The 12,345-nt window shown below is 35.5% G+C and overlaps 2 protein-coding genes across 5 annotated transcripts in view; one reads left to right on the forward strand and one right to left on the reverse strand.

Annotated features, from left to right (window-relative positions):
* LOC123524461 (mediator of RNA polymerase II transcription subunit 23-like) overlaps positions 1-12,345 on the forward strand; it is a 299,330-nt gene that overhangs the window by 66,425 nt on the left and 220,560 nt on the right. The gene's annotated exons all lie outside the window — the stretch shown is intronic.
* LOC123545612 (putative nuclease HARBI1) lies at positions 1,725-3,189 on the reverse strand. Its single transcript, XM_053538852.1, has 2 exons — positions 2,271-3,189; positions 1,725-2,178 (listed from the first exon to the last, which is right to left on the reverse strand). Exons 1-2 carry the CDS (start codon positions 2,804-2,806, stop codon positions 1,815-1,817), a joined length of 900 nt encoding a protein of 299 aa, XP_053394827.1. The 5' UTR covers positions 2,807-3,189; the 3' UTR covers positions 1,725-1,814.

A 12,345-nucleotide genomic window follows, 5' to 3' on the forward strand; every position in this document is an offset into this window, starting at 1 on the left:
GAATGTGTTTGTCACACGTGCAACAAGGCTGGCTCTGGACCTTGCGGAGGAAAGCCAAGAGGAGAAGAGACGACTAGCCACCCAAGAGGCAGCAGGGCATGTAGGTCAACAGATAGCAGATCCAGTTTTTGCCATGCTGTCCCTCCCGCTCCTACATCATCTATATACAGAAGACAGGCTCCCATATCAGCGGCGTTCGGCTCAGCATGGCAGCAGAATCAGTTTCAGCAACAGGATCACATGCAGCAGGATTTTCAGCTAGCTACCAATATAGCTGCATCTGCACCACCAGCCCATCTTACACCACTGCTGAAAAGTTTTACTCACCTGCAACCACCAAATGTGCAGGCAATCTTGCAACAGCCTACATGTGCTTACAGGTCCATTACACCCGCCATAGAAACCCCAACCACGACTGCATCTATCATCCGCCAGGCTATGGATATGGTCTCGACACAAATAGTTCCCCATCCTAACCCAGGAGATGCATGACGCACCCAAGGACTGAACAAAGTAACTGGAAAATGGTTGAACCAGCCAAGTGATTTGATGATGTGATTTTACTCAATTTATGTGCATTGTGAATTTAGTTTTTCGACGTTTTGGTTTTTACTTTGAATAAAGGTTAAATAGCCTCATTCTTGATAAATATTACTGTTGACTGTTGAGTCTTCTTAAGTAAATCAATGTAAACTGTTCGTAAAATTTGTTTGGATAGCAATTTATCTTACTTAGAAACTTAATTAGCTTACTTTTGGCATAAGGCAAAATAACCCTGTTATTATGTAGGTTTCTGTCAGTATTAAAAGTTGAACTTAAATGTGTATTGTTATAACAAAACAAGGCTGGTCATGCTGGTAGCAATTACTTAAGAATACATGTATTCTAAAATTTAATATTTTTCTTCAGCCCCTAAACAATTAATCAATCAATTAAAAGTGAGCGTTGTGTTCTGGTAGTTAAAACGTTCGACCTTATGAAGAGATGTCTGCTACCGCAACTTGTCCTATACGTGTAGGTTATAGTTCATATAATGGAAAATAACCAAATTTAATACAAGCGAGCGAAGCGAAGCGCCGTATTAAGTTTGTTTATTTTTCCATTATATGAACTATGACGACTTATAGTTAACCCCGCCCACTATCATTCCTGTGCCTTCAATTAAAGTCATGTGATCGGGGAAAATCACGCCATCCGTATACAGCGCGCCAATTGGTTGAACGGTAACTTGGATAAGTCGTTATCGATTCAAATGACGTAACTACCGCTTGATAAAGCAGAAGTGACGTCATTTTGAATCGACACTTCTGTCGTTCCAGACAGTAGGCTGGGCTTGCTATTTGGCGCGCGCCATGTCTGCTGACCTAGTTATAATACGAACTTATTTGTGCAGAAGTGTTCTTATATGGAACATATTCGAGCAGAAATTTGAAAAATCTCTGGACGGTGATTGGCTCAGAAACTAGGGTGAACTATAAATGAAAGTTGTAAATTACTGGTATGTGGCTATTTCTTGTTGCCGACTTAGGTCATGTTCTAAGTTAACTCACCACCGTGATATGATTGAAATACTTCGAAAAAGGGCATAAAATCAAGAAACAAACAATCAACTCTATTGTATATACATGTATACTTGAAGCTTATTTCCTCCATTAACAAACATATCATGGAAACTATCATATCCAAATAGAAGATGACTTACTATAATATACTTAACATATCGGAAATCACTTTAATAACTACATAACTTGTGCATACTCGCATCATATAGGTTATACACTTCATCAAAATATCTTTCCAAAGTAACTAACACACTAAATCATATTCTGTTGCCACTCAACTGAACCAGCTCGGGAGTTGAAGTAGTGTTTAATGTAGTTCCTCTGACTGACCCCAGCGGATGTCACCACATTTCTTCCATGGGTCCGATCACCATCAGCCAACTGTCTTCCTTGGCGCCATTCACCAGGTACTAATTGGTTATGCTCGTCCTCTTGGTCGACGGCCAGTCTTGCAATGGCAGGGTACCGTATGCTGATAAGGTTATGCAGTGTGACACATGCAAGAATAATCAAGTCAACGGTTTCGGGCATCTGGTTCAAGCAGCCAAGTAGGCACTGAAAACGCATAGCGAGAAGACCGAAGGCGTTTTCTACCACTCGTCTAGCCCTGGACAACCTAAAATGAAAGGATGGTGATGGTTTATAAGAACAAATTTCTGATTAAATGCATAGCTATTTTGCCAATAGTAATTCAAAAGATTGTCTAACCTGTAATTGAATATGCGCTCCTCGTTGGTCAAGTTGCGTCTGGAGTATGGCTTCATCATCCAAGTTCTCAACGGGAAGGCGTCATCTCCAATGAGGAAGTATGGGGTGTTCATGTCATCGCCAGGCAGTGGATCAGGGTCAGGCAAACCAAGGTTGTTTTCTTCTAGCATGGTTCTGAGTTCAGTGTTATTGAATAGCTGGGCATCGGATGCACTGCCATTAGCACCAACGCTTACCCAGATGAATTTGTAGTTTGCGTCTACGAGTGCGAGTAGTATTATGGAAAAGAAGCCTTTATAGTTATAGAACAGAGATCCAGAGTTCTTCGGGTTCTTTATCCTCACGTGCTTACCATCAAGAGCCCCGCAGACATGAGGAAAATTCCACTTGGTTCGGAAGTCATCTGCAATCTGCTGCCATTGTTCAGCAGTGACGACGTCTGGCAAAACCTCTTCAGAGTACTCCTGTATTATAGCATCCAAAACTTCAGGGACGAATTTACTTATTGTGTTACTTCCCACTCGGAATGAGTACATCAAGTCTGAATACGAGGCTCCAGTTGCGAGATGACGAAGAGTGACCGCCAACTTCAATCCAGGCTCCAGGCTTCCCTGAAATAGAGATTGAACAATGATAAGTAATAACTAGCCTGCTATTATACAACGTATTAAAATTTCTTAAATATTAGTGACAATTGCACAGAGCTGTTGATGTCAATTGGTTGGAAAAGTAACTAGATGACTAATTATTTCAGAAATACGTGAAAATGATGGGGATCAAACCCATGATTTACCTGAAGTTGGTGTTCTTTTTCTGAATTCTGGGTGATATGCGATCAACAAGCTCCCCAAACATATCAGCGTCTACCCTTAGGAAATTTTTGTATCCTTTTGGGTCTTCCCTGTTTAGCTCCTGTAGCAGTTGCTCATAATGCCCATACAGGGGTCGTCGTGCAAGCCACTGCTTCATCCATATTTTCCTGCGCATTGTCGCCTACGTCTATGCCTACGACCCTCAGCCTCTTCCTCTTGTTCCAACTCTAGCACTGCAATGGCCCTGTCTCTCTGGAGCTCTAACCATCTTGGCCCACATCTGCAAACTGCTCAATCTCCATAAATATGTATACTATGCTGGACACAACATATACCATGAAGTTTCAGGATGAAGTGATAATGATCAACACTGTTTGAAGTTTTATTCTAAAAGTTTTGGTACACGACTGTTCACGACCTTCTACGACTCGAGTACGACTATGACGATCGGGTCGGGGAAAGATCTGACACCGATCGAGCAGAGATCCAGTAGGTCGAGTTGAGATCGTGTAGGGATCGTGTAAAGGTCGGGATGATCGAGCGGAAATCGGAAAGGTGGTCGGGTTGACGTCGTGAAGGAGTCGTGAATAATCGTGTGGAAATCGTGTGTGATCGACAAGAGGTCGAGAAGAAGTCGTGTATTCGCCTTTAGTCGAGCATGGTCGGGCCTGATCGGGGAATTTGGGTGATCGGGATGATCGAGTTGATCTGATCGGCAGTGGGAACCCACCTTTAGATATGTTTTATTTCCATTTTAGTTTCTCTACTTTTATGCCACCTTTCGTTTATATCTGAACTACTTTAAAAATATAAATCCTTCATTTTTAGCAAAGTTTAATTTCCATATATTTATTTCCACTGTTCTGAATCTTCACTTTGAATCCGGTATGACTTAACACCGAATATGAGTCATATTCGCGAATATGAGATAAAATACCGAATATGAGAGATATATTTTTTATTTATGAAGTAAATTAAATTTTGTTTATATCAAACAATTAAACATGTTAATAAAATATTTCAGGTGAAATTTGGGTTGATTTGAAGCATTTATAAGGTATTTAATTAGAATAATTCACCCGAGCACTTAGAATCTCATATTCGTGTTTGCGGGGTAAAGACCGAATATGAGATGTAATTTTTATACGCCCGTTTGAAAAACGGGACGTATTATGGGAACGCCCCTGGCGGGCGGGCGGCGTCCACAGACCTTGTCCGGAGCATATCTTCTACATGCATGAAGGGATTTTGATGAAACTTGGCACAGTTGTTCACCATCATGAGACGGAGTGTCATGCGCAAGAACCAGGTCCCTAGGTCTAAGGTCAAGGTCACACTTGGAGGTCAAAGGTCAAATTCAAGAATGACTTTGTCCGGAGCATTTCTTCTTCATGCATAGAGGGATTTTGATATAACTTGGCACAAATGTTCACCACCATGAGGCGGAGTGTCATGCGCAAGAACCAGGTCCCTAGGTCTAAGGTCAAGGTCACACTTAGAGGTCAAAGGATACAAGAATGAAAACCTTGTCCGGAGCATTTCTTCTTCATGCATAGAGGGATTTTAATATAACTTGGCACAAATGTTCACCACCACAAGACGTAGTGTCATGCGCAAGAACCAGGTCCCTAGGTCTAAGGTCAAGGTCACACTTAGAGGCCAAAGGTCAGATACAAGAATGACTTTGTCCGAAGCATTTCTTCTTCGTGCATGGAGGGATTTTGATGTAACTTGACACAATTATACACCATCATGAGACGAAGTGTCATGCGCAGTTCCCTTCTTTAGAATTACTTCCCTTTGTTGTTACTATAAATAGCTTATATTGTAACTTTTTCATTACTAGTCGTAGGGAAAAATCGAGACCACTTTTCTGTAGTACAACATGCATGCTACATCCAGTTTTGAGGTGTATTTTGACCAGTCTCTACCTGGTAAAGATTTTTGTGTGGACTTACAATTTTTTTTTTTTTTTTTTTTTTTTTTTTTTTTTTTTTTTTTTTTTTTAAGATTAACTTCCCTTAGTTGTTACTATAAATAACTTAAATTGTAACTTTTTTATAATTGAGCGTAGGGAAAAACCAAGACCACTTTTCTGTGGTACAACATAGATGTTACTTTCCAATTTTAGGTGTATTTTAAGGTATCTCTACCTGGTAAGGAGTTTTTTTGTGGACTTAGAAAAACAAAACACTTAGTTATTACTAAACAACCACAAAATTAAAATTCCATTTGCAAATACAGGTGCTAGAGTAAAGAAATTTGCTGTGACGGGCGTATATTGTGACATTCTTGCACTCTTGTTTTATTTATGATTTAAATGAATTATTTTTTTATACCAAACTATAATCTATATTATCATAATATTTCAGGCGAAATCTGGATTGATTTGAAGCACTAATAATGTATTTATTTGAAATAATTCATTCAAGCTGTATCAATGTCATATTCGTGTATGCATTGTAAAGACCGAATGTGAGATGTATTTTTTGATCTAAGACTTAAATGTATGGTTTTTCATATCAAACTGTAATATATATTATCATAATATTTCAGGCGAAATTTGGGTTGATTTGGAGCATTTATAAGGTATTTAAATTGAATAATTTACCCGAGAACTTAGAATCTTATATTCGTATAGGCGGGGTAAAGACCGAATATGAGATGTATTTTTTTATTCATCATTTAAATAAATTATTTTTTATACCAAACTGTAATATGTATTATCATAATATTTCAGGCGACATTTGGATTGATTTGAAGCACTAATAATGCATTTATTTGAAATCATTCATTCAAGCTGAATCAATGTCATATTCGTGTATGCGTGGTAAAGTCCGAATATGACATGTATTTTTTTTTATCTAAGCTTTATATGTATTGTTTTTCATATCAAACTGTTATGAAACTGTCATATATATTATTATAATATTTCAAGCGAAATTTGGGTTGCTTTGAAGAACGAATAAGGTATTTAATTGAAATAAATCACTCCAGCAGTAAGAATCTCATATTCGTGTATGTGCAGCAAAGAACGAATATGAGAGATATTTTTTTATTTATGAAATAAATTATCGTTTGTTTATATCAAACTGTGATATATATTATCATAATATTTCAGGTGAAATTTGGGTTGATTTGAAACACTAATAATGTATTTACTTTAAATAATTCAATTAAGCTGTATTAATGTCAAATTCGTGTATGCGCATTAAAGGCCGAATATAAGATGTAAATATACTATCTATGAATTAAATGAATTATTTTCTATATCAAACTGTAATATATATTATCGTAATATTTAAGATGAAATTCGTGTATGCTAGATAGATTCTTTTCATTGAAGCATTTATAGAAGATTTATTTATATGAAATAATTCATTCAAGCTGTATCAATGTCACATTATCAGTATAATATATATATAGCTAAAATTTCGTATATATGAGACTTTTAGCATTATTTACAATATGAAAGAAATAACCGTGTCAACAAATTAAATAATAAACAAATGCAGTCCTTTTTTGCTTTTACATCTCGTATGTGAAAATAGCGAAAAAAGATTTTTTATGATGTGCATTGAAAACATTTAATAACTTCATCATTGGTCAACTATCGTATATATATATAACTTTTAAGTACGTTTATGTCTAATTCCCAGATTTTAGATAATAATGATAAAAATTTTAATCAGTGATAATACCGGTAAGTCTAGTAGTCTAAATATGAATATGTTTTAAAATTAAGTCAGGCTTTTTATAGTAGAGCTCTAGAAGTCAATTTTATCTGTTGCAGTCTCTTATAATTAAAAAAAATTCATATATAAATGCCATTGGACACTGTATTAATGTTTTTATGATCTATGTTGTATATTGATGTATAGCGAAGAGACTATAATTAAGAATAAATGTATATGAAACTAATCTAGATCTGATACCTGGGTTTTCTGCAATAAATAGAAAAAATAAAAATTTGATTTTTCAATGTATTTAAAGATATTTAAATAAAAAGTAGGAACTGTATTTTTGGGCAGGCGCATTATTATGGAACAATTTCCTATATAGATATATCTCATAGTCATATTCGGTCTGCTTACACGAATATGAGATTCTTACTGCCATGACTGCTGGAGTGATTTATTTCAATTTAATACCTTATTCGTTCTTCAAATCAACCCAATTTTCGTTTGAAATATTATGCTAATATATATTATAGTTTCATTACAGTTTGATATGAAAAACAACAATACATTTAAAGCTTAGATTAAAAAATACATGTCATATTCCGTCTTTACCAAACATACACGTATATGACATTGATTCAGCTTGAATGAATTATTTCAAATAAATACATTATTAGTGCTTCAAATCAACCCAAATTTCGCCTGAAATATTCAGATGATATATATTATAGTTTGGTATAAAAAAATGATTCATTTAAATCATAAATGATAAATTTACATCTCATATTCGGTCTTTACCCCGCAAAACGACTATGAGATTCTAAGTGCTCGGGTATATTATTCTAATTAAATACCTTATAAATGCTCCAAATCAACCCAAATTTCGCCTGAAATATTATGATAATATATATTACAGTTTGATATGAAAAATAATACATTTAAGTTTTAGAGAAAAAAAGATACATGTCATATTCGGTCTTTACCACGCATATACGAATATGACATTGATACAGCTTGAATGAATTATTTCAAATAAATACATTATTAGTGCTTCAAATCAACTAAAGTTTCGCCTGAAATATTATTATAATATATATTATAGTTTGGTATAAAAAATAATTCATTTAAATCATAAATAAAAAAAATACATCTCATATTCGGTCTTTACCCCGCAAACACGAATATGAGATTCTAAGTGCTCGGGTGAATTATTCTAATTAAATACCTTATAAATGCTTCAAATCAACCCAAATTTCGCCTGAACTATTTTATCAATATGTTTAATTGTTCGATATAAACAAAATTTAATTTACTTCATAAATAAAAAATATATATCTCATATTCGGTATTTGATCTCATATTTGTGAATATGACTCCTATTCGGTGTTAAGTCATACCCCTTTGAATCCATGTATTAAATCCGTTTTCACTACCCGGATTCTCCACCATTATATAACCAGGATACTACTTTATTAATGGATTTATTATAATTTATAATGATTCAAAGTCAAACTTGATTCAGTTTTCTATATATTTTATTCACCATTATTCCATTATTCACCCCCCCCCCCCCAAAATACCAGACTTTTTAATCCCCAATATACAAGATCCTGTCTGGTCCAGTCTGATAAGGGTCCATAAAACCCCTGTAGGCTTGACATGTAGCCTAATTATTGTCAGAGAATCATAAATTTTATTGCCTACAGATAAATTGGTTATTTCCTGTGTTTTGCATTTTATTGATTGAAATGCTGTTTTTGTTTTTGTTTAGAATGTACACAAAATTATTTTAATTGATGTTGAGTAATGTCCAGGCCAATTAAATAATAACTCTTATAGCAAAGCAATTCTCACTCCTTAACCATTAAATAATTACTTAAAACTTAATAAAAGAAATTAAAAATTTGTTTATTCAATGATTATGATCTTTTATTAAAAGTAACAAAATAAAACCAGAAAAAAAGATAATTGCTGGATTTTATTAGAAATTAAGCGTTCAGTTGCATTTTTAGCTCATCTGATTTTTTGAAAAAAAATGATGAGTTATTGTCATCACTTGAGCGGTTGTCGGCGTCGGCGTCTGCGTCGGCGTTGCCTGGTTAAGTTTTATGTTTAGGTCAGCTTTTCTTCTAAACTATCAAAGCTATTGCTTTGAAACTTGGAATACTTGTTCACCATCATAAGCTGACCCTGTATAGCAAGAAACATAACTCCATCTTGCTTTTTGCAAGATTGATGGCCCCTTTTGTACTTAGAAAATATCAGATTTCTTGGTTAAGTTTTATGTTTAGGTCAACTTTTCTCCTAAACTATCAAAGCTATTGCTTTGAAACTTGGAATACTTGTTCACCATCATAAGCAGACCCTGTACATCAAGAAACATAACTCCATCTTGCTTTTTGCAAGATTTATTGCCCCTTTTGGACTTAGAAAATCAGTTTTCTTGGTTAAGTTTTATGTTTAGGTCAGCTTTTATCCTAAACTATCAAACCTATTGCTTTAAAACTTGCAACACTTGTTCAGCATCATAAGTTGACCCAGTACAGCAAGAAACATAACTCCATCCTGCTTTTTGCAAGATTTATGGCCCCTTTTGGACTTAGAAAATATCAGATTTCTTGGTTAAGTTTTATGTTTAGGTCAACTTTTTCTCTTAAACTATCAAAGCTATTGCTTTGAAACTTGCAACACTTGTTGACCATCATAAGCTGACCCTGTACAGCAAGCAACATAACTCCATCCTGCTTTTTGCAATAATTATTGCCCCTTTTGGACTTAGAAAATCATTTTCTTGGTTGAGTATTACGTTTAAGTCAACTTTTCTCATAAACTGTCAAAGCTATTGCTTTAAAACTTGCAACAGTTTTTCACCATCATAAGTGGACACTGAACATCAAGAAACATAACTCTATCCTGCTTTTTGCAAGAATGATGGCCCTTTTTAGACTTAGAAAATCATGGGTAGGACAATATTTCTATTACACAAAAAAAATCAGATGAGGGTCAGTACTCGCAAGGCGGTGCTCTTGTTAATAGATAAAATGGAATATGGACAGAAGGATTTTATATGTTAGAAATGCATAATTCCCCTTGTGTTGTCTAAATAATGATCATTCTTTTATGTATAATAAAATCCAGCAATAAAGAGATATCATTGTTCAAAATACACATAATTTATTATTTCTAAAAGCTATGTGCCTGAGTGCATTTTTAGCCCACCATCATCAGATGGTGGGCTATTCAAATCACTCTGCGTCCGTGGTCCGTCGTCCTTCCGTCCGTCCGTCCGTCCATCCGTCCGTCCGTCATTCCGTCCGTCCTTCCGTTAACAATTTCTCGTTATCGCATCTCCTCAGAAACTACCAGGGGTATTTTGACCAAACTTTGTCAGAATGATGTATTGGTACCTTAGTTGTGTCCCCCTGAAAATCAGACTGGTTCAACAATTTTTGAATGAGTTATGGCCCTTTGTTTATTTCTATAATTTACATAGATTTATATAGGGAAAAACTTTGAAAATATTCTTGTCCAAAACCACAGAGCCTAGGGCTTTGATATTTGGTATGAAGCATCATCTAGTGGTCCTCTACCAAGATGATTCAAATTGTTTCCCTTGGGTCTAATATGGCCCCGCCCCGGGGGTCACTGGTTTATATAGACTTGTATAGGGAAAAACTTTGAAAAAACTCTTGTTAAAAACCACAGGGCCTAGGGCTTTGATATTTTGTTTGTGACATCATTTAGTGGTCTTCTGCTAAGATTGTTAAAATTATCTCCCTAGGGTCAAATATGACCCCGCCCTGGGGGTCACATGGTTTACATAGACTTGTATAGGGAAAAACTTTGAAAATTTTCTGGTCCAAACCACAAAGACTAGTGCTTTGGCGTTTTTAATGTAGTGGTTCTCTACCAAGTTTGTTCAAATTATCCCCTTAGGGTCAAATATGGCCCCGCCCTGGGGGTCACATGGTTCATATAGACTTGTATAGGGAAAAGCTTTTAAAATCTTCTGTTAATAACCTACAACATTCAGATTTGGACCACATGTATGGTTTTGAGTGGCAAGATGAACCTTGACATGAGTTGACCTTGATTTTGACCTAGTGACCTACTTTCACATTTCTGTAGCTACAGCCTTCAAATTTGGACCATGTGCATAGTTTTGTGCACTGAAAAAAACTTTGACCTTGACATTGACCTAGTGACCTACTTTCACATTTTTGAAGGTACAGGCTTCAAATTTGGACCACATGCATAGTTTCATGTTCTGAAATGAAATTTGACCTTGATTTTGACCTAGTGACCTACTTTCACATTTCTCAAGCTACAGCCTTCAAATTTGGACCACATGCATAGTTTTGTATACCGAAACAAACATTGACCTTTACATTGACCTAGTGACCTACTTTCACATTTTTGAAGGTACAGGCTTCAAATTTGGACCACATGCATAGTTCTGTGTTCCGAAATAAAATTTGACCTTGATTTTGACCTAGTGACCTACTTTCACATTTCTCAAGCTACAGCCTTGAAATTTGGACAACTTGCATAGTTTTGTGTACCGAAATGAACTTTGACCTTAAGATTGACCTAGTGACCTACTTTCACATTTCTGTAGTTACAGGCTTCAAATTTAGACCACATGCATAGGATTGTGTAACGAAACAAACTTTGACCTTGACATTGACCTACTTTCACATTTTTGAAGGTACAGGCTTTAAATTTGGACCACATGCATAGATTTGTGTTCTGAAGTGTAATTTGACCTTGATTTTGACCTAGTGACCAACTTCCACATTTCTCAAGCTACAGCCTTCAGATGGACCACTTGCATAGTTTTTTGTACCGAAATAAACTTTGACCTTAAGATTGACCTAGTGACCTACTTCCAAATTTCTCAAACTACAGCCTTCAAACTTGTTGCACATGCAAAGTTTTGTGTACAAAAAACTTTGTCCTTGAAATTGATCTAGTGACCTACTTTCACATTACTCTGGCTACAGCTTTCGAATTTGGACCATTGCACAGTGTTGTGTACGGAAATGAAATTTGACCTTGAGCTAGTCAGTAAGTCTTGAAATTTGGAACACTCAAAAATGGCACATTGGTGGGCGCCAAGATCACTCTGTGATCTCTTGTTTATATTTTTGATTAAAAAAAAAGCAAAAAAACAGCAATGATGAAATGTAATTGTTAAAAAACTTGATTATTAAAAATATGAAAAAAAAAACCACTGTTGTGTCTTATCACTTTGTTTATTTAGCCCTAATTCAATCAAGCTTTCTAAACTCGTTATAAAGGTGAGAACTGATTTGCTATGAAGGTGAGAAATATCACCTGTAATTTATGTACTGCACAGTAGCTATACAGTAGCTTATTATGATAAACAGAAGCAAGTCTATCAATGGTCCAGTCTTGTGTATTGGCCATTACCACCAATACGCAGACCTTATCATTCCCATAGGCCACATACCTGGCATACCAGAATCAGTGTCTTTAAATAACACAAGTTTATTGATCACAGTTTAGTTCATCATGTTTAGTTTTAGTTATATCTTGTTTTCAGAGATGTCTGTTTCAGCA

The sequence above is a fragment of the Mercenaria mercenaria genome, chromosome 3 (genome assembly GCF_021730395.1).
Source record: "Mercenaria mercenaria strain notata chromosome 3, MADL_Memer_1, whole genome shotgun sequence".
NCBI classification, from domain to species: domain Eukaryota; kingdom Metazoa; phylum Mollusca; class Bivalvia; order Venerida; family Veneridae; genus Mercenaria; species Mercenaria mercenaria.